Genomic DNA, 24,668 nt, shown 5'->3' on the forward strand with positions numbered 1-24,668 from the left:
TTTATCATCTATAGCAGGGGTGTCAAAAGTGTGCCCCAGAGGCCATTTGCAGCCCACAGCTAATGTTTTAAAGGCCCACGGCACATTCTAAAAATACTATTTAAATAAGCAAAAACATAACAAAAGTGAAATAAAAAAGCTTAAAGGTTAAATGTAATTTAGAAAAAGTTGCAATGTTGACTAATAAAACAAAGCTCAAACTGTCATTGCTCAAAACATAATATTGAATCAAAATCAATGTTATTATGAATTATTGACCTATCCAAGGTTCTGATTACTTCACATCAAATATTCCATTAAGAAAAATATTTTTGGTAGAAGATTTTGCAAATTTGGTAAATAAATAACCCAAAAATGTATATTTTGTTGTTTTCTTACTGTATCGAAAATGAACCGAACCATGACCTCTAAACCGAGGTACGTACCGAACCGAATTTTTTTTGTACCGTTACACCCCTAATATTTGTCATTTCTAAATGTAGCTTTAAGTGTAGTTTGTGCACACTTTTTTTAGGCTTTCAAAACACTGTCGTAGCGATTCTAGCGTTTCAGGTGAGGTTTAATGTGTTGATGCGTGATAGTTTTGGAGAGCATTAGTGCAAACACCACGTCACATTTCTTCCTCTGAACAGTGAAGAAGCCATTTTTGTTTGCCTTTTTTTTTCTTTTTCTTGTTTTACACATTTTTATTTAAAGTTAAAGTTAAAGTTAAAGTACCAATGATTGTCACACACACACTAGGTGTGGCGAAATTATTCTCTGCATTTGACCCATCACCCTTGATCACCCCCTGGGAGGTGAGGGGAGCAGTGGGCAGCAGCGGTGGCTGCGCCCGGGAATCATTTTGGTGATTTACTACATTTGAGTAAGTTTAGGTGATATATTTTGCACTTCTTTTAAGGTATATTTTACTATTGTATTTTATTCATCCATATGTTACAATGTAAATGTGACACTGTGTGCACTTTATATTTTTCACGATATATTCATTTCATTGTTTCTAATGTCTGTACACCACTGGGGTTGTTTTTTAATGTGCTACATAAATGAATCAACTGAAACTGAAACTGAACGTTGTTTACAATGAAATTGGAGGAAATTTACAACAGCCGAGGTAAGAGAAAAGGAGCGCTTGATTTGTTTACCCTAACCCAGATATCAGATTTGTCGTATGATGTCATAATACATCATATTAGCCTGATAATTATCAGTCCGATATTTATCGTGCACCCCTAGTTTTTTTCTGCAGAACATCCATCTCGTTCACTCAAAGTTGGTCATAATTTATGAATACCTGGTGAGAAAGAAAACATTTTCGCCGGAATGACTCAGCAGCCTGCAGAGCGTGTACTGTCGCTAACTGCTAAGCAGACGTACGCACAGTTGCAGTGCTAGCCTGATGACTCGGCTGAAGGCTACGACCGTGACTCCCATTCTGATCTATGAGTTGTATTTCATTATCATTAATTAGCGGTAAGCACCTATACTGTACACTCCATCATTTAAAATGTGTTTGAATATTGTGCCCTTAATGCATTTAGCTTGTTAGTACACTATGTGGCTAGTAAACAATGACAACTGAAAACAAAACTAGGGGAGGGTTGTGCAATCGTAACGATAACAGTCACTTTTATTGGTTGATCCGAAATCAGAGGACGCCAAGCTAGCAGGAGAGTTTGTAGGGAGGGGAGCGAGCCATGCGTCAAAAATATAATTTTTACGTGCCTCTCATACTAGCTTTTTTTTTTTTTTAAACGTATTTTAATTTGATTCAAAATTTTTTGAATGGAGCGCTTCCTCATTTTTGCTGCTCGTTCCGTGACAAATAATTCTGCAGTGGTGCTCCTGCTCATGTGTTCAAATCTGGTGGCAGGTGACCCATGTTTTTCTGTGTTCCCAGATAGAATGACTGTATTTTCCGGACTACAAACCGCTGATTTTTTTCCAACGCTTTGCACCCTGCAGCTAATAAAACTGTGCGGCTAATGTATGAAATTTTATTCGCATTGTTTTGTATTCAACAAATAGATTTCATAAAACACCAACAGAGACAGTGAAAGGGTGTGTTGTTGTTTAAAAATGTTTGAAAATCAAATATTGTTTAAAAATGTACTTCTTGTTTCATGACTTGAACTGGAAGTATAACCGCCTATAGCGTTTCTGCTCGAAAGGATTCTTCATTCATCACTCCAGGCAACGTTTGTAAGTTTTACAATATAACTAAAACAATTACTACTTACTAAAGTGTCCCATGTGTGATGTCTGTAGGAGTGTTTTCATGCATATTTGTATGCGCTATCGTAACGTAACCAAGCTAGCGTCTTTAGCATTAGCGAAAATGCTAACACATTTACGAGTGTCAGTGTTACTATTATTACCTAACAAGGGCATTCTTTTTGTATTGTTTCAGTTTTACAAATTCCTTAGTAAATTCACCAAAACATCACCGTGGAGTTTTTGAGTCCGTTTGATCAGCCGTTTTACTGCCGTGTTACAGTAATAACAATTAAGGTATGTAAATAAACATTTACACAATTTTTCTGTGTAAATAACTCATTTCACAATGTATTTATCTGCGGCTTATATTCTGATGCGCCTAACATATAGAAAACATCTTATTTCTTCTAAGATTTGGTGGGTGTGGCTAAAATACCAGTGCGCTCCATAGCCCGGAAAGTACGGTAGTTAAATGAGTATTGTTTCTTTGACTGTAAGGAATGTGGTTTCAATGGGTTCAATAAAAAACGTGACGGAGGAGGGCTGTGGAGCTCAATCTATTCCAATGGTTACAACAAAAACTGTAAATGTTGATCCAAAATCAGAGGACGCAAAGCTCGCAAGAAGATTTGGAGGAGGAAGAGCGAGCCGTGTGTGAAAAATAGACAATTTTTCATGCTTACGAACTACCTTTTTAAAACTGTGTTTCAATTTTAAAGTTAAAGTTAAAGTTAAAGTACCAATGATTGTCACACACACACTAGGTGTGGCGAAATTATTCTCTGCATTTGACCCATCACCCTTGATCACCCCCTGGGAGGTGAGGGGAGCAGTGGGCAGCAGCAGTGGGCAGCAGCAGTGGCTGCGCCCGGGAATCATTTTTTGGTGATTTAACCCCCAATTCCAACCCTTGATGCTGAGTGCCAAGCAGGGAGGTAATGGGTCCCATTTTTATAGTCTTTGGTATGACTCGGCCGGGATTTGAACTCCCAACCTACCGATCTCAGGATGGACACTCTAACCACTAGGCCACTGAGTAGGTAGGTTTGTGTGAGTGAAGCTCTTCCTCGTCATTGAGAAAAATAACAAAAACCAGTGACTTACCGTACTTCACCTGGGCCATGTCCCCCACCATCATGTCGGCCACCGGAATCTGGATGACATTTCCTTTCCGCACCACCGTGAACTTTTGCTCCTGCTCGATTCGACTCTGCAGGCCCCGGAACTGCTTCTCTTTGGACCAGTCGTTGAACGCCGTCACCAGGACGACACACGCCACCGACAGCAGAATGGCGGCGCCCTCGATCCAGTTGGCCTCCCCCTCGCCTTCGTCCTCCGCTCCTGCCGACACGTTGCCGCACGCTAGAGAGAAGGGATGCCGGCTTATACATTGCAAACACCATACAAAGTATATTATTCAATAAATAAATACATCTTTAAAGAGTTACTTAAACATGATTATGAATGGAATTAAATACATAATTGAATTAGTAAATACAAAACAATACATTTAATTAATTACTGATTTCATTACTTCATGATTTAATTCAGGGGTTCTTAACCTTTTTTACTTCAGGGCCCAACTTTTCCACTACACAGGGGCCCGGATCCCATTCAAATATTAACACTTACTTAGTAATCTTTTAGTGGTATTTAATAAATATATCTAACGTACTTACAGTTACAACCTTGTCAAATGATATAAAAGCATATGTTGATCACTAAGATGACTATCAAGGCTTCAGTCAGCCTGATGCAATAATAACTACTAATCAAAAGATGGGACTCATAAAAACTGATTTAAAAAAATACATTTAGATACAATGACGCAGTGCTAAAATAAATGAATTCTAACTAACAATACATGTTAATAACATATGTTTCTTAAATAAACTGTTCAAATGAAAATTCAGTTTTGCCGCATTAGTCATGATTTTTGCACTTAAGAAAGAAGTTTGTTTGATAGTGTCATTACTGCCACAAGTGGTGGAAAAGTGTATTACAACTGAGTACCGCTGCGGACTATACGGACCACAGCTGAGAAACAGATATTATTATATTGTTGGGCGGCACGCGGCCCAACAATGGGTTAAGAAACACTGATTTAATTAATTATTTTACAGTTTTATTAATTTTTTTTTTTATTTAATGGTTTACTTTAAAAAAAATTATGATTATTTAATGAATTATTTCACAATTTAATTATTTTTTAAATGAATTATTTTCTTAAAAAATTGTAATGATTATTTAATTAATTATTTCACAATTTCAATTTTTTATTTATTTAATTATTTACTGTAAAATGTAATGATTTTTCGATGAATTATTTCCCAATTAAATTAAATATTTTTTTATTTAATTATTTACAAAAAAAATTTAATTATTTTTTTTATGAATTTGGTGCGGAAATAACTCAGACAACCGTAATAAATTATTTTACTTTATCTCCTACATGCTGTGAGTCAGCAGGTCTTGTTCCCAAAAACTTTATAAAGTCTAAAATATCAACCAGCAAATCCCCCAAAATTATTAGTTTCAAATAATAAATCATGTTTTCAAAGAAGTCCAAAGTTCCAAGGTATTCCTTGGACTAGATTCCTGTTTGCCCCGCCCACTGACTTTGGTGGCTGACTTTAACAGATAAAACAAATTCACCAATTCAGCGCTGAACAAGGACGGGTACATAAACTTACGGACAGACTTCTGCAAGATCGCTAGCTTAAACGCTAACATGAAAACAAAAGACATTAACGTATTTTTGAGCACATTTAACAACATTGCGATTATAATAACGGTCCTAATTTTGGTCAAAATAACAGTGATATCAAATTTTCAATCACCGCATCCCAAACACTAACACTAACACCAAAATGCCTTGACGTGTTGCTGCAATTTTCAATACCGTGTTCCAGGCACCACTTGGAAACAATTCAGGTAAGTAAATAAACATTTACAAAATATTTCTGTGTAAATAACTCATTTCACAACGTATTTATCTGCCGCTTATAGTCCGGTACGTTCTATAGTCTGGAAAACACAGTAAAATTAATCAACACGTACAAAAGTACCGAAAATTGGCACCGCTGAGTACCAGTATCGATACCCAGATAACGGGGATTGGTACTGTATCGTTTCAAATGTGAGAGGTACCCACCCCTAGCACTGACACACATTTTCATGAAATAATTAAAGAAATCTTGAAATAATTTACGACATCGTGAAATAATTCATGATATAGTAAAATTATGGAATTAATAATTAAATTATTAATTAACTGTATAAATAATATATATATATATATATATATATATTTTTTTTTTTAAACAAAAATCTAATTAAATTAAAACGTATAATTTAAGTAATTTCACATGTATGTATTTAATTCCAAGTACAATGAACTAATAACACATTTAATCAATAATTCAAATAATTATTTAATTTTGTCTCATTTGACCCGCCATAGATTGTACACCCCAACCCCCTTTATTTTTTCATTATTGATTTTTTTTGCAATTAAGTAATGGGAAACATCTAAACAGTATCCATCTTGGAATATGACACACTGATAACATCCATGACCTCCATTTTCCTGTCACACTGTCCTTGACCCTATTAGCATGTAGCATGTAGCCCCGCCCCCCTCGATCGCCCGATCACCCTCCCTGTTCTTACACTCGGTTTCGTCTCCGGGCGGCTGGTAGAAAGAGAGGGCGAGAGAGATGATGGCGGCGATCTCCAGAATGATGAGCGTGACATCTTGCAGGGCCTCCCACACCAACTCCAGGAAAGTCTTGGGCTTCTTGGGGGGAATAAAGTTCTGGCCGTAGACCTGACCACGACGCTCCAGGTCTGCTGGGTCCCCGCTGAGACCTGACAGAGGGGAGAGGGAGCACTTTTACTTTTGTTTCTCTATCTCTATAGAATCCTGTACAACACGGCACACACACATTATTATTATTATTGTTATTAAAGTTAAAGTACCAATGATTGTCACACACACACTAGGTGTGGTGAAATTTGTCCTCTGCATTTGACCCATCCTCTTGATCACCCCCTGGGAGGTGAGGGGAGCAGTGGGCAGCAGAATCATTTTGGTGATTTAACCCCCAATTCCAACCCTTGATGCTGAGTGCCAAGCAGGGAGGTAATGGGTCCCATTTTTATAGTCTTTGGTATGACTCGACCGGGGTTTGAACTCACAACCTACCGATCTCAGGGCGGACACTCTAATCACTAGGCCACTGAGCAGGTATTATTAGTGTTATTATTATTAATAATAATATGATAATATCATTATCATTATTATTATAATGTTATTGTTATTATTATTAATATTGTTATTATTATTATTGTTTATATTATTTTTGTTATAATTATTATTATTATTATTACTGTCAGTTGCCAGAATTCTACCATAACATTTACAGTCGTTTTTTTTTTTTTTTTTACAGTGCATTACTGTAAATGGAAAAAACTACTACTTTTATTTTTACACAAAAAACCTGGCTACTGCTGAGCTGTCAGGTTTTTTTTGGTTTTTTTTTTACTGTAAAATCTACGGACGTTTTTTTATCACAGCGTATTACTGTAAATGAAAAAAACGGTACTACTTAGATTTTTTTTTTACTGTCAAATTCTGGCGACTGAACTGCAAGTTTATGTTAGTGTAAAACCTATGGTTGTTGTTTTTACAGTACACTACTGTAAATTGAAACACAGTACCATTGTTATTTTATTGTAAAATTCTAGCAACTGAGCTGCTAGTTTTTGTTTTACTGTAAAATCTACAGGCGTTGATTTTACAGTGCATCCCTGTAAATTGAGTAACAGCACTACTATTATTTTTTCTGTAAAATTCTGGCGACTAAGCTGCCAACTTTTTTTAACTGTAAAATCTACAGGTGTTGATTTTACAGTGCATTACTGTAAAATTGAAAAACAGTACCACTATCATTTTTACGGAATATTCTGCCAACTGAGCTGCCAGTTGTTCCATCCATACATCCATTTTCTACCGCTTGTCCCTTAGTTACTGTAAAATCAAGAGTTGTTGTTTTGACAGTGTGTTAGTGTAAATTGAACAACAGTACCGCTATTTTGTTTTGTACAGTAAAAATCTGGCAACTGTAGACAATTTACGGTTGTTGTTTTTTTTACAGTGCATTACTGTAACTGGAAATATGGCACCTCTTTGATTTTTTCTGTAAGTTTGTTTTTTTTACTGTAAAATCTACGGCCCTTGATTTTACAGTGCACTACTGTAAACCGAAAAACTGTACCATTGTTAGTTTTACTGTAAAATTCTGAGCTGCCAGTTTCTTTTTTTTACTGTAAAATCTACTGACTTTTTTTTTTTCCCAATGCAACAATCATTAAAAAAAAAGTTATTTTTAAATTAACTGTGTTAAAGTTTTCTGTTCCTTCACCTAACTCCGAAATCCTTCCTATCAACCTCCTCTGCCCCTTCAACCTCCCGCCTAAGCATGCAGTTTCCATGGTAACCAGGATATCCGGTCTGGGGCTTCCCGTCTCAGTCAGGTTTCTGCCCAGCAACAGGTGATGTCATTGCTCCACCGTTTGAACGTGGCCTTTATTTTGCCATTGGCTGGCGGGGGACGCTCTGTGCACGTACGTGCGCGCCGTGCAGATAGTGCACGCTTGCTGCAGTGACTGTCGCACCACAACTTGACATCCAACAGGGTTCAGGCCAAGGCGACATGCGAGCGAGAGAGAGAGAGAGAGAGAGAAAGAGAGAGAGAGGAAACAGGTGATGCTGAGTAATGGCAGCAAAGCCACCTCTCTCCCTCTTTCTCATCCCTCTTTTCCGCTCTTTCCTCGCTCTCTCAATCTCCCCTTGATGTGTCCTTGACAATGCGGCAAGCTCTTCTCACCCCCCCCCCACCCCCCCGCACACACACGCTTCTTTCTCGCCCTCTTTTTGCAACAACTCATCGTCCTCGCTTCCATGTGGATATAATGCTCTCGTGTGTGTGCGTGTGTGTGTGTGTGTGTGTGTGTGTTCGTGTGTGTTTAACCCCCCACTTTGCTCTGCTTTCTATATCATATTACACTTGATGCACTGAATCATAATGTATATGCACTGAATCATAATGTATATGCACTGAATCATTAAGTATATGCACTGAATCATCATGTATATGCACTGAATAATAATGTATAGACACTGAATCATAATGTATATACACTGAATCATAATGTATATGCACTGAATCACAATGTATATGCACTGAATCATTATGTATATACACTGAATCATTATCTATATACACTCAATCATAATGTATATGCACTGAATCCTTGCATATATGCACTGAATCATTATGTATATACACTGAATTGTAATGTATATACACTGAATTTCAGTGCCCCTCCCGAAAATCTCCCGGTACAACCATTCTCCCGAATTTCTCCCGATTTCCACCCGAACGACAATATTGGGGGCGTGCCTTAAAGGCACTGCCTTCAGCGTCCTCTACAACATGTCGTCACGTTCGCTTTTCCTCCATACAAACAGCGTGCCGGCCCAGTCACAATAATCCTTGCGGCCTGAACTCAAATTAGTGAATGCAAGGCATACTTGATCAACGGCCATACAGGTCACACTGAGGGTGGCCGTATAAACAACTTTAACACTGTTACAAATATGCGCCACACTGTGAACCCACACCAAACAAGAATGACAAACACATTTCGGGAGAACATCCACACCGTAACACAACATAAACACAACAGAACAAATACCCAGAATCCCTTGCAGCACTCACTCTTCCGAGAGGCTGCAATATACACCCCCGCTACCACCAAACCCTGCGCCCCCCCAACCCCGCCCACCTCAACCCCCCATCTCCCGAATTTGGAGGTCTCAAGGTTGGCAAGTATGTGAATTAGGGCTCGGTGATATATCGAGTTTGTAAGATATATTGATAAATTTGTAAAGAAGATATGAATTAAGAAAATATCGTAATATCAATATAATTTATTTAACGTTAAAATGACCAAACTCCGCTTATTTGTTGTGTTCCTTGATTCTCCCCCGCTTCTCACTCCCTCTCAACACTCCATGGGCTACTAAACCCCTCCCTTTCCTCCTTCCAACACGTGCTTGCACTGTAAGAACATCCATGATTGGTTGGTTGTTTACTATGATGAGTCACGATTGGTTGACATTAGGGCAAAACATTAGGGACAGGCCAATCAGAGGCAAGTAGGTGAGCTTCAAGCACACCTGTGAAGTGAAAACCATTTCAGGTGACTACCTCTTGAAGCTCATCGAGAGAATGCCAAGAGTGTGCAACGTAGTAATCAGAGCAAAGGGTGGCTATTTCGAAGAAACTAGAATATAAAACATGTTTTCAGTTATTTGACCTTTTTTTGATAAGTACATCACTCTACATGTGTTCATTCATTGTTTTGATGCCTTCAGTGACAATCTACAATGTAAATAGTCATGACAATAAAGAAAACACATTGAATGAGAAGGTGTGTCCAAACCTTTGGCCTCTACTGTATATAGATAGATAGCGATAAATAATATATATAACACGTGTGTGTAACGGCGAGCAATGGAACTACATCTGTGTCTGCCAATTCCATCTTGTCGGGACAACTGCAGATACGTTTGCGTGTGTGTGTGTGTGTGTGTGTGTGTGTGTGTGTGTGTGTGTGTGTGTGAGAGAGAGAGAGAGAGAGAGAGAGAGAGAGAGAGAGAGAGAGAGAGAGAGAGAGAGAGAGAGAGAGAGAGAGAGAGAGAGAGAGAGAGAGAGAGAGAGAGAGAGAGAGAGAGAGAGAGAGAGAGAGAGAGAGAGAGAGAGAGAGAGAGAGAGAGAGAGAGAAGGTATTGAGTTACAGTAAGTTACTGTAAGTCCCTGTTGAGTGTTGTTCGTTCTCAGGGCATTCCATCGATCGCAACTGGACTGTTCTGATTGTCTGAGAAGATGTTTGGCCTCTCATCCATGCTCAGATTTACAGTAGAAATAAGGGAAAACAAATATCAAACATAAGAAATAAACAATCTAAAGCAGGGGTGTCCCAAACTTCTTCCACTGAGGGCCGCACACCCTAATTTCAAAGCCTCTAGGGGCCATTTTGATATTTTCTACTATCAAAATAAATACTTATATATATATACATACACACACACACACACACACACACACACACACACACACACACACACACACACACACACACACACACACACACACACACACACACACACACACACACACACATTAGGGCTGTGAATCTTTGGGCACCACACAAATTGGATCAATTCAGAATCGATTCTCGATTCAAAATGATTCATAATTGAAAATGAATACGTTTTAATAACATTAACAGTTCTATGATTAACAACATTCCGCCACAAAATAGATAAACAGCTGTGATACATTTAATAAAGTCAAAAACAAATAAGGCAACAAGAGAAGTATTTAACACTTCTCTTTTCTAAAGTAAATCTGTACAGCAGATATTATCATCAACATCAACAATATGATTTGCCTGAGTGGCTGCAAAGGAGCGATTGAAAATAAAAACACAAATTAAAAAAAAAAAAAAATTTAACCATCCATCCATCATCTTCCGCTTATTCGAGGTCGGGTCGCGGGGGCAGCAGCCTAAGTAGGGAAGCTCAGATTTCCCTCTCCCCAGCCACTTCGTCCAGCTTTTCCCAGGGGATCCTGAGGCGTTCCCAGGCCAGCTGGGAGACATAGTCTTTTCCGACGTGTCCTGGGTCTTCCCCGTGGCCTCCTACCAGTCGGACGTGCCCTAAACACCTCCCTAGGGAGGCGTTCGGGTGGCATCCTGACCAGATGCCCGAACCACCTCATCTGGCTCCTCTCGATGTGGAGGAGCAGCGGCTTTACTTTGGGCTCCTCCCGGATGGCAGAGCTTCTCACCCTATCTCTAAGGGAGAGCCCCGCCACCCGGCGGAGGAAACGCATTTCGGCCGCTTGTACCCGTGATCTTGGGAACGTAGATCGACCGGTAAATTGAGAGCTTTGCCTTCCGGCTCAGCTCCTTCTTCACCACAACGGATCGATACAGCGTCCCCATTACTGAAGACGCCGCACCGATCCGCCTGTCGATCTCACGATCCACTCTTCCCTCACTCGTGAACAAGACTCCGAGGTACTTGAACTCCTCCACTTGGGGCAGAGTCTCCTCCCCAACCCAGAGATGGTACTCCACCCTTTTGCGGGCGAGAACCATGGACTCGGACTTGGAGGTGCTGATTCTCATCCCAGTCGCTTCACACTCGGCTGCGAATCAATCCAGTGAGAGCTGAAGATCCTGGCCAGATGAAGCCATCAGGACCACATCATCTGCAAAAAGCAGAGATCCAATCCTGCAGCCACCAAACCGGATCCCCTCAACGCATTGACTGCGCCTAGAAATTCTGTCCATAAAGGTTATGAACAGAATCGGTGACAAAGGGCAGCCTTGGCGGAGTCCAACCCTCACTGGGAACGTGTCCGACTTACTGCCAGCAATACGGACCAAGCTCTGACACTGATCGTACAGGGAGCGGACCGCCACAATCAGACAGTCCGATACCCCATACTCTCTGAGCACTCCCCACAGGACTTCCCGAGGGACACGGTCGAATGCCTTCTCCTCCACAAAGCACATGTAGACTGGTTGGGCAAACTCCCATGCACCCTCAAGGACCCTGCCGAGAGTATAGAGCTGGTCCACAGTTCCACGACCAGGACGAAAACCGCACTGTTCTTCCTGATTCCCAGGTTCGACTATCCGGCGTAGCCTCCTCTCCAGTACACCTGAATAGACCTTACCGGGAAGGCTATTTTTTATTTTTATAAAATATATATTTTTTAAATATATATTTAAAAAATATATATTTTAGATTTTTTTAATAGATTAAGAATCGTTACAAATAAAAATCACGATTAGATTAATCTGAAAATCGATTTTTTTTTTGACACCCCTTGTAACCGTCCTTTGATTATAATCCCTCAGCTCTCAAGGCAGAAAGGGAATGTCCCACGCATGGAAAACACTCAAACAATGTAAGCAAAATAGTAAAATCACATTGAACACTTAACAATAAGCTCTTAAAAATAAGTAATATGTAAGAAAGTGTAAGAAAATAGTGCAAAATATAAACATCAAGAAACCTGAGAACTATTTTCTGCAGGTTTAGTGCCAGGAAGTTAAAGCTGTGCTCTAAAGGGTGAGCGCAGCTAAGGTGATGAGGTATTAGCGGTCTGGCCTTGCATCATTTACAGACCACAGTGGTCTGACTATGGTCTCTTTGAAAACAATCCAAAAAACCAATCCAGGTGACTTTTTCTCTTTTATCTCCAATTACTTCACTTTGACTTTCTCTTCTCACTCCATGCAAAGAATCAACCAAACTTGATAGTTAATTCTGTTACCTGATTGGCTGTAAGCGTGTCACTCCCACTGATCAGGGATCACTTTCTGCGTTGCTCGGTTACCAGAGGCGAGTACCTTTGTTCATGCAACCAACCATGCTTCCATACTTCCGCTTTCTTCCCACATAAAAGAAAAAACATTAAACGTTTTATCGCGCGCCTTTATGTAACGTTTCACCTTGTAAGACACACAAGACACGCCTCTCCCACAAACACTCTGGTGGTCTTCTTCATTTCCTTTTCCATCCGACAGTTCATTTTTGTTTCTCTCTTCCCGACTTTCCAAGCCAGCTTGGTTCTGCTGCTGTGTTGCTAGGCTACCAACTAGTTGAAAAAGAGTGGGCGTACCACACCCCTGTTCCAGCATGCAAGTGTGCAAATGCGTACACACGAGCTGAAGACACAAAGATTCCGCCCAGAAGCACCGTGGCGGCCATCAAACTCCTCATTTGCTGCTCGGGAGAAACACGAAGAGCTGCATAATGGTTCAAAGCATAAATTAACGTTTGATGATCACAAGAAAAAATGATCCATTCAGTTCCCACTGCTTATCCTATGCAGGGTCACGGGTGAGCTGGAGCATACCACACTCACCAATGCACCATGTTTCCAGTGAACATGAGGGATTCTCGATATGGGAAAGAAAGCAGACGGTCCAACAAATAACTGCAATATGGCGTGCAGGTAGAAGCGCCGACGATAATGTCCTCCAACAAGAGCAGATGTGAAATCCGAGGACACTCTCACTCATCCATTTATTGATTTAGTCGATCAACCCTTTCATCCATTCATCCCTCTAAAGCAGCTTTACTGTCAGTGTGATGGGGTGTTTTGATAATTTTATCACACCGTGCAGTGTTTTTTTTTTATCATCTGGCTACCTGCCTATTTGGGGATTTTCAATGACCCTGAAGTTCACATTTCACCAAGCAGTCTGATGGGATCAGAGGGTCTGATGGGATCACTTTAGTAACTTTTTGGAAAAATGTTACTTGTCAGGGTACCGTATTTTCCGGACCATAGGGTGCACCGGATTATAAGGTGCACTGCCGATGAACGGTCTATTTTTGATCTTTTTTCATATATAAGGTGCATTAAATAAGTCATATTATTTTATTTTTTTCTAAATGGAAAACACTTCCTTGTGGTCTACATAACATGTAATGGTGGTTCTTTGGTCAAAGTGTTGCATAGATTATGTTTTACAGATCATCTTCAAGCCGCTTTCTGACAGTCGCTTCCCGATGCGCCGTTTTGAGGACGGTCTTATTTACGTGGCTCACCTTCTGCAGGATGGGAATCAGCACCTCCAAGTCCGAGTCCATGGTTCTCGCCCGGAAAAGGGTGGAGTGCCATCTCCGGGTTGCGGAGGAGACCCTGCCCCAAGTGGAGGAGTTCAAGTACCTCAGAGTCTTGTTCACGAGTGAGGGAAGAGTGGATCGTGAGATCGACAGGCGGATCGGTGGCGTCTTCAGTAATGCGGACGCTGTATCGATCCGTTGTGGTGAAGAAGGAGCTGAGCCGGAAGGCAAAGCTCTCAATTTACCGGTCGATCTACGTTCCCATCCTCACCTATGGTCATGAACTTTGGGTTATGACCGAAAGGACAAGATCACGGGTACAAGTGGCCGAAATTAGTTTCCTCCGCCGGGTGGTGGGGCTCTCCCTTAGAGATAGGGTGAGAAGCTCTGCCATCCGGGGGGAGCTCAAAGTAAAGCCGCTGCTCCTCCACATCGAGAGGAGCCAGATGAGGTGGTTCGGGCATCTGGTCAGGATGCCACCCGAACGCCTACCTAGAAAGGTGTTTAGGGCACGTCCGACCGGTAGGAGGCCACGGGGAAGACCCAGGACACATTGGGAAGACTATGTCTGGCCTGGGAACGCCTTGGGATCCCCCGGGAAGAGCTGGACGAAGTGGCTGGGGAGAGGGAAGTCTGGGCTTCCCTGCATAGGCTGCTGCCCCGCGACCCGACCCGGATAAGCGGAAGAAGATGGATGGATGGATGGACCTTCTGCAGCATCTTCTCCCCGTCATCTTTGTTGTAGCGGTGTAGCGTGCAAGGACGGGTGTGGAAGAAGTGTCAAAAGATGGAGCTAACTGTTTTAATGACTTTACTTAAATCAATAACGGAGCAGCATCTCCTCATCCGGAAACAACAACAAGGAAATGTGTCCCGTGAAAAACGTCTGACCGGAACTATCCAATAACTAAAGTTCCCTGGGCAAATAATGTATACTCACAATAGGGCTGGGCGATATATCGATATACGGGTTTGTCTCTGTGCGATATAGAAAATGACTATATCGTGATATCGAGTATACGTTCTCACGCAGTTGCTTTTAGCTGCGGGCATTACACTACAGGCTCTCTTCCTCTTTCCAGTCTCTCCTTCTCACAGACAGACAAGCGCACCTTCTTACACACGTCACATACGTATACGCCATCCCCAAGCAGAGAGTTAGCAGCATGGCTAACGTTAGCTGTGGCATGGCTAACGTTAGCTGTGATGCTAGCGGAGTGGTGCGAGCGCGAATACAAGAGAAATAAGGTGCAAATCTAGTGACAAATGGAGGAATAATTAATTCCCCCAAAAACAGCAGCATCGTCTGGCGGTGGTTTGGCTTCAAGTGGGAAGATGTCGAACAGACAACCGTAATTTGTCAAGTGTGGGGCAAAAGCGTTGCTATAAAAAGTAGCATTACTGCTGTAACAAACAGTTCAGGGTGTCCCAAGTTACCGGAGTGTGTTAGGTAAGGAGGAGGAGTTTTGTCCCTCCAGAGTTGTTGCCGTAGGGCTGTGACATAGGGTGTGTGTGGTTGTGGAAGGAGGTGTGTGATGTTGACATTAAAGAAGCGGTGGCTACCGAACCTGCTCTAATGTCTCCCGTTTATTATTTTATTAGATAAGTACACTGTATAGGCAAACCCAGGACACTCGGCTACACTGCTAATATGTAGCATCATTTGAAAAGTCACCCACTAGACGAGGACGAGGGCTTACTCCGCACGTCAATATCTCCGTTCGGTGCCACACGTCCACACCATCAAAATGCCGAGGCAAACATTTCCAGATCAACACCGTATGAAAAAAATAGTGTTTTTTTTTGTTGTGATTTCCTTCTCTGCATGAAAGTTTAAAAGTAGCATATATTAATGCTGTATGAAGAAGAATGTTTTAATGTAGACACATAGAATCATCATACTGCTGTGATTATATGCATCAAGTGTTCATTCAAGGCTAAGGCAAAATATCGAGATATATATCGTGTATCGCGATATGGCCTTAAAATATTGCGATATTAAAAAAAGGCAATATCGCCCAGCTCTAACTCACAACACCGGTATGTTTTAGTGCTTTCATTGCGAGTTTACTGACAGATATAAGTAAGAACTTTACACTACTTTATATTAGAAATGGCAACAGCGGAGGATGAATGTCCCATATAAAGAAGATAGAGAAAAAGAAGAAGCTTATCGACTACGGTGTCAACACGGACTACAAAGGCGGCGCCGCAATTTTTCAGGATTTATGCAGATCCCAAATACAGATCAGCAGGTACCAGAAGGTAAGAAACGTTGCTTTTGCATAATATTGCGAAACAAAACACCATATAATATGTCTTACCATATACACACACCATAATAATACTCGCATGTTGAAGCACATCAAGCGGTGCGTCTTCATAGCTTACCAAAGTCGTACTAAAACATTTTGATAGATTTTTGAGCGCCGTGTGTAATGTTCTACATTTTCAATGGAACATATGAAATGTTGGTGTTGTTTACTTGAGTCATACTGCCATCATAGTGCAGCCTACACTTATCTCTTATGTTTGACTTCCATCTACTGGTCACCAACGATCCCTCTAAGGTGCGCGCCTGCGCAATTGCGCACTGCTCAAGCGTCCTCTGCGCACAGCAAATATATGCCGCGCACCAAATCAAACCCATCTGAATTCTAAAAAAAATAAACACATTTATTCTGTGTAATTTTGCAATGCAACTCTGAGTGACAGTGACAACAAGCGGCCCTAACGGTGTTCGTCAACACCGTTCAATTTAACACCGTTCAATTATTGTAATTGATTCAATAACTCCTTCATTCCACACTCCATCCAGCTGTATAATCATTCGCCATACAGCAATAGATGACATCTGCCTATTACCTGACACCTGACATGTTGTTTATAATGTTTATAATGTCTATTTCTATTTCCTGCTGGATCTACTCTCTATTTTATGCTGCTGCTGTCACATATACTGTATATACTGTAATATTGTACATGGTCATTGGTATATATTGTATATATGTTATAGACATAATATAATATATCTGTATATATATTATTCTGTACACATATTATGTATATATTCGTATATATGTTGGATTTTTTATCGCTATATTAGTCTATTTATACCTGCATTGTCCTTTCCATCCTTACACTTTCCATCATTGTAACTGAGCTACTGTGTTGAACAATTTCCCTTGTGGATCATTCAAGTTTGTCTAAGTCTAAGTCTAAGTCTAAGTAACGTCTATCGAGATGCTTCAAGGACAGGAATTATATCGATCACTTTATTGAGCAAAACTGTTTATATTCTGCCATAACCACACCAAAAACATGAGTAAAAAACTTCTATCTCAAAAAACTAGTCATTTTCTGCCATACAAACCAGGCCAAAACCCAACTTGTCATCTGTCACCAACACGCATACCACTAAGCCACTGGTGCGTTTATTGCCACACAAAAAGTCGGACAACTCAAACACCACACAAATTTACACTATGACTCCTCAGTCATACGTGTGCTTATTCTACTGTCATTTATTATTAATGTTAATTTATTGATATTAATCATGGAATGCTGTTACTAGAGAAAGTTACAGGAATGCACACTTCATCCTATGCTTACATTTCATTGTGCAACATGAGGATGTTTAAGGGAAACTAAATGTGATCTCTGAAAGGGGTACAAATGATTTCCAAAGCAGGACCCCCATCCAAACATATTGTACAATACTAATCATAGCTTATGAAAAATAAGATTTCTTTTATTTTCATTACAAGTGGGCCAACTCACTAATATTACAAAATAATCTCATGAAAATGACTCCTCTTATTTGAGTGTTATTATGAAAGATTGGTTTGAGACAGGTGTGCTGCTGGTATTGCCACGTGTGATGTTGCTCACATGTGCTCCACTAAATGCTCAGGGAGTTTTTGTGTTTGCTCAGACACATGAACAATTAGAGGGAACATTGCTGGTCACACTTATCATTACACCATATACCAAATAAAATCGCTTTGAGGTGGGTAAGCTCAACCAAACTTATTCCTTACATTAGGCACACCGGGTTATAAGGCGCGCTGTCAAGTTTTAAGAAAAAGCAAGGATTTTAAGTGCGCCTTATAGTCCGGAAACGGGGTGTTAGCCAATAGCTTCGGCTGGGGGGCGGGACTTCCGGGGAGGGACAAGGGGAGTGACGTTGATTATAGGAAGTAAAGGCGTTTGAGTATTGCCGGGAAAAGAGAGGAGACGCACATTGGGGTTTGTTGTGTGGTTGAATGCATCTTGTGCAATAAAGACAAGACAAACAGAGAAGTTGTATGGGCCTATATTCCTGGAATGTTACAATACTTTTTACTTTTACTTGAGTATCTTTGTGACGAAGAAACGCTACTTTTACTCTGTTACATTGAGTTTCAGTCCCACCGTTACATTTATTTACATCACAAATATTTGCAAAGACGGATTCATTTGTCAGCGATAATTTAACACAGAGGTTGACGGCTGTTATATCTGTGGAACTGTAGAGGATGTCAATCATCTGTTTGTGGAATGTGAGACTGTACATGTGTTTTGGGAGGTGATCAGAAATTGGCTGGGAGACAAGGGTGTGGAGATGTCCCCATTCACAATAGAAGAGATCAAATTTGGCATATTTATGAAAGATGAAACATAGAAATGTTTGTCAACAATATTATGCTGCAAGAAACATTTTTTAATACATAAATGTCGATTTCTGAAAGTAAAACCTTCATTTTCTAATTGGCTTAATGGTTTGAAATGATCAATTAAATCTTGGAAAATGGTTAAAAGTGCAAAAGCCCTTAAAGGCCTATTGAAACCCACTACTACCGACCACGCAGTCTGATAGTTTATATATCAATGATGAAATCTTAACATTGCAACACATGCTTACTAAAGTGCAATTTTAAATTTCGCGCGAAATATGCTGCTGAAAACATCTCAGTATGATGACGTCAGCGCGTGACGTCACGGATTGTGGAGGACATTTTGGGACAGCATGGTGGCCAGCTATTAAGTCGTCTGTTTTCATCGCAAAATTCCACAGTATTCTGGACATCTGTGTTGGTGAATCTTTTGCAATTTGTTCAATGAACAATGAAGACAGCAAAGAAGAAAACTGTAGGTGGGAAGCGGTGTATTGCGGCCGACTGCAGCAACACAAACACAGTCGGTGTTTCATTGTTTACATTCCCGGAAGATGACAGTCAAGCTTTACCATTGGCCTGTGGAGAACTGGGACAACAGAGACTCTTACCAGGAGGACTTTGAGTTGGATGCGCAGACGCGGTACCGTGAGTACGCATGCAGCTGCGGCTTCCAAACATTTGATCGCTTGCCCGTACGTGCGTGCCGCTATGTGCATGTCACGTACGTAGCTTTGGGGACTTTGGGGAAATATATGTGCTGTATGAACTTTGGGGAGGTGAACGGTACTTTGGGCTTTGGGATTGAGTGTGTTGTGCAGGTGTTTCAGTTGTATTGGCGGGTTATATGGACGGGAGGGGGGAGGTGTTTGTTATGCGGTATTAATTTGTGGCATATTAAATATAAGCCTGGTTGTGTTGTGGCTAATAGAGTATATATATGTCTTGTGTTTATTTACTGTTTTAGTCATTCCCAGCTGAATATCAGGTCCCACCCGCCTCTCACAGCATCTTCCCTATCTGAATCGCTCCCACTGCCCTCTAGTCCTTCACTCTCATTTTCCTCATCCACGAATCTTTCATCCTCGCTGAAATTAATGGGGAAATCGTCGCTTTCTCGGTCCGAATCGCTCTCGCTGCTGGTGGCCATGATTGTAAACAATGTGCGGATGTGAGGAGCTCCACATCCTGTGACGTCACGCGCATATCGTCTGCTACTTCCGGTACAGGCAAGGCTTTTTTATCAGCGACCAAAAGTTGTGAACTTTATCGTCGATGTTCTCTACTAAATCCTTTCAGCAAAAATATGGCAATATCGCGAAATTATCAAGTATGACACATAGAATGGACCTGCTATCCCCGTTTAAATAAGAAAATCGCATTTCAGTAGGCCTTTAAATTGATATCGTTATTGAAAAAATTTAAAGTGATTTTAATTTTTAATTTTATATTTTATCATCTTGTTTATTATTATTGTTTATTGTTATTTTAATTAGGGATGTCCGATAATGGCGTTTTGCCGATATCCGATATTCCGATATTGTCCAACTCTTTAATTACCGATACCGATATCAACCGATACCGATATCAACCGATATATACAGTCGTGGAATTAACACATTATTATGCCTAATTTGGACAACCAGGTATGGTGAAGATAAGGTACTTTTTTTTTTTTTTTAATTAATAAAATAAAATAAGATAAATAAATTAAAAACATTTTCTTGAATAAAAAAGAAAGTAAAACAATATAAAAACAGTTACATAGAAACTAGTAATTAATGAAAATGAGTAAAATTAACTGTTAAAGGTTAGTACTATTAGTGGACCAGCAGCACGCACAATCATGTGTGCTTACGGACTGTATCCCTTGCAGACTGTATTGATCTATATTGATGTATAATGTAGGAACCAGAATATTAATAACAGAAAGAAACAACCCTTTTGTGTGAATGAGTGTGAATTAGTGTAAATGGGGGAAGGGAGGTTTTTTGGTTTGGTGCACTAATTGTAAGTGTATCTTGTGTTTTTTATGTTGATTTAATTAAAAAAACTAACAAACAAACAAAAAAACGATACCGATAATTCCCGATATTACATTTTAACGCATTTATCGGATATTATAGGACATCTCAATTTTTTTTTTTTTTTAATCTCAAATTTAAATACTTGCTTTTATTTTCTTTCCTTGACATGTTTTGATAATGTCATAATTTGCTCAACCTGAAGGATGTGTAAAATTGTTGAATATGTTGCAAGTGTCTTGTCTTTTATGCACATTGTGGATATATGTTTGTTCAATAAAAAAATAAAAAAATAGAAAAACAACAACAACAAAAAATGTCAGCGACCCTTCCGGCAGGCACTGTCACATGACTCTGTTTGACCAGTCCAATTTAAACACAAGTGACCGGGTGAATAACAAGAAGGAGGGAGGGACTGTTTATATACTAAGCACAAGGTACAAATATAGAAGCTGAAATAGGTCCGTATTTTATGGTAATATAGAAACCTACTTTTTAACAAGTTTCAGAATGTTCCCAGAGAAGACACTTTAATTTTGTGACATGACGCCAGCTCATCACGGCTGTTTGAGACAAAAATCTCCTAAAACAGTTGACTAAAAAACGATCTTTGTGCATGTGTCTGATGATCCTAATAACCACGAGTGTCATTTAAACACACTAAAACATTACCAACAACACCACATAGCAGTGGAAATGTGTACTTATCTGTTGGATCTGGAGCTTGCGCTAGCTTACTAGCATGTAGCATATTTCTTCTTCTGCCCAATTTACATGACCAAATAGCTAAGCTGAAATGACCGCAATCGCCCCCTAGTGTACTAGAAGCACACTGCGTATGGCGTATCAGTCACATTAGCGATAAAAGCATGGCAACTAGAACTTCACATGTTGCTGTGAAAATAGAAGAAACTGGATTTATATATATATATATATATATATATATATATATATATATATATATATATATATATATATATATATATATATATATATATATATATCCATCCATCTATCCATCTATCCATCCATCCATCTTCTTCCGCTTATCCGAGGTCGGGTCGCGGGGGCAGCAGCCTAAGCAGGGAAGCCCAGACTTCCCTCTCCCCAGCCACTTCGTCCAGCTCCTCCCGGGGGATCCCGAGGCGTTCCCAGGCCAGCCGGGAGAGATAGTCTTCCCAACGTGTCCTGGGTCTTCCCCGTGGCCTACTACCGGTCAGACGTGCCCGAAACACCTCCCTAGAGAGGCGTTCGGGTGGCATCCTGACCAGATGTCCGAACCACCTCATCTGGCTCCTCTCGATGTGGAGGAGCAGCGGCTTTACTTTGAGCTCCTCCCAGATGACAGAGCTTATCACCCTATCTCTAAGGGAGAGCCCCGCCACCCGGCGGAAGAAACTCATTTCGGCCGCTTGTACCCGTGATCTTGTCCTTTCGGTCATGACCCAAAGCTCATGACCATAGGTGAGGATGGGAACGTAGATCGACCCGTAAATCGAGAGCTTTGCCTTCCGGCTCAGCTCCTTCTTCACCACAACGGATCGATACAGCGTCCGCATTACTGAAGACGCCGCACCGATCCGCCTGTCGATCTCACGATCCACTCCTCCACCACTTGTGAACAAGACTCCAAGGTACTTGAACTCCTCCACTTGGGGCAAGATCTCCTCCCCAACCCGGAGATGGCACTCCACCCTTTTCCGGGCGAGAACCATGGACTCGGACTTGGAGGTGCTGATTCCCATCCCAGTCGCTTCACACTTGGCTGCGAACCGATCCAGTGAGAGCTGAAGATCCTGGCCAGATGAAGCCATCAGGACCACATCATCTGCAAATAGCAGAGACCTAATCCTGCAGCCACCAAACCAGATACCCTCAACGCCCTGACTGTGCCTAGAAATTCTGTCCATAAAGGTTATGAACAGAATCGGTGACAAAGGGCAGCCTTGGCGGAGTCCAACCCTCACTGGAAACGTGTCCGACTTACTGGCGGCAATGCGGACCAAGCTCTGACACTGATTATACATGGAGCGGACCGCCACAATAAGACAGTCCGTTACCCCATACTCTCTGAGCACTCCCCACAGGACTTCCCGAGGGACACGGTCGAATGCCTTCTCCAAGTCCACAAAACACATGTAGACTGGTTGGGCAAACTCCCATGCACCCTCAAGGACCCTGCCGAGAGTATAGAGCTGGTCCACAGTTCCACGACCACGACGAAAACCACACTGTTCCTCCTGATTCCGAGGTTCCACTATCCGGCGTAGCCTCCTCTCCAGTACACCTAAATAGACCTTACCGGGAAGGCTGAGGAGTGTGATCCCACGATAATTGGAGCACACCCTCCGGTTCCCCTTCTTAAAGAGAGGAACCACCACCCCGGTCTGCCAATCCAGAGGTACCGCCCCCGATGTCCACGCGATGCTGCAGAGTCTTGTCAACCAAGACAGCCCCACAGTATCCAGAGCCTTAAGGAACTCCGGGCGGATCTCATCCACCCCCGGGGCCTGGCCACCGAGGAGCTTTTTAACTATCTCGGCAACCTCAGCCCCAGAAATAGGAGAGCCCACCAGAGATTCCCCAGGCCCTGCTTCCTCATAGGAAGAAGTACTGGTAGGATTGAGGAGGTCTTCGAAGTATTCCCTCCACCAATTCACAACATCCGCAGTCGAGGTCAGCAGAACACCATCCCCACCATACACGGTATATATATATATATAAATGATAAATGGGTTGTACTTGTATAGCGCTTTTCTACCTTCAAGGTACTCAAAGCGCTTTGACACTACTTCCACATTTACCCATTCACACACACATTCACACACTGATGGAGGGAGCTTCCATGCAGGGCGCTAACCAGCACCCATCAGGAACAAGGGTGAAGTGTCTTGCTCAGGACACAACGGACATGACGAGGTTGGTACTAGGTGGGGATTGAACCAGGGACCCTCGGGTCGCGCACGGCCATTCTCCCACTGCGCCACGCCGTCCCCTCTATGGGTTGTACTTGTATAGTGCTTTTCTACCTTCAAGGTACTCAAAGCGCTTTTGACACTACTTCCACATTTACCCATTCACACACACATTCACACACTGATGGAGGGAGCTGCCATGCAAGGCGCTAACCAGTACCCATCAGGAGCAAGGGTGAAGTGTCTTGCTCAGGACACAACGGACATGACGAGGTTGGTACTAGGTGGGGATTGAACCAGGGACCCTCGGGTCGCGCACGGCCATTCTTCCACTGCGCCACGCCGTATATCTACCCCAGTCTGCTGACATGCAAGCAGAGTAGTAGATTTTTGTAAAAAGCTTTTATAATTGTAAAGGACAATGTTTTATCAACTGATTGCAATAATGTAAATTTGTTTTAACTATTAAATGAACCAAAAATATGACTTATTTTATCTTTGTGAAAATATTGGACACAGTGTGTTGTCAAGCTTATGAGATGCGATGGAAGTGTAAGCCACTGTGACACTATTGTTCTTTTTTATTTAATTTTTTTATAAATGTCTAATGATAATGTCAATGAGGGATTTTTAATTACTGCTATGTTGAAATTGTAACTAATATTGATACTGTTGTTGATAATATTCATTTTTGTTTCACTACTTTTGGATTGTTCTGTGTCGTGTTTGTGTCTCCTCTCAATTGCTCTGTTTATTGCAGTTCTGAGTGTTGCTGGGTCGGGTTTGGTTTTGGAATTGGATTGCATTGTTATGGTATTGCAGTGTATTGTTTTGTTGGATTGATTAATTAAAAATAAATAAAGAAATAAAGAAATAAAAAAATAAAAAAATAACAAAAATCGATTTTTGAATAATGAGAATCGATACTGAATCGTACAACGTGAGAATGGCGATTTGAATTCGAATCGATTTTTTCCCACACCCCTAATGTATATATATATATATATATATATATATTTATTGTATACTTATATTAATTTACAAAATTATATATATATATTATATATATATATATATATATATATACATATATATTTCATATATATGCATACATACATCTACATTTACATATATA

General features: G+C 41.0%; 1 protein-coding gene across 5 annotated transcripts in view; it reads right to left on the reverse strand.

Annotated features, from left to right (window-relative positions):
- Positions 1-24,668, reverse strand: part of atp2b3b (ATPase plasma membrane Ca2+ transporting 3b) — a 166,824-nt gene that overhangs the window by 117,272 nt on the left and 24,884 nt on the right. For all 5 annotated transcript variants that reach the window (XM_061988268.2, XM_061988235.2, XM_061988243.2 and 2 more), the window contains exons 3-4: positions 5,890-6,087; positions 3,322-3,579 (exon numbers count right to left, since the gene is read on the reverse strand). In XM_061988268.2, coding sequence (XP_061844252.1) covers positions 3,322-3,579; positions 5,890-6,087 — 456 coding nt within the window. The remainder of the gene's footprint in view (positions 1-3,321; positions 3,580-5,889; positions 6,088-24,668) is intronic.

Source organism: Nerophis lumbriciformis, linkage group LG01 (assembly GCF_033978685.3).
Source record: "Nerophis lumbriciformis linkage group LG01, RoL_Nlum_v2.1, whole genome shotgun sequence".
NCBI lineage: Eukaryota > Metazoa > Chordata > Actinopteri > Syngnathiformes > Syngnathidae > Nerophis > Nerophis lumbriciformis.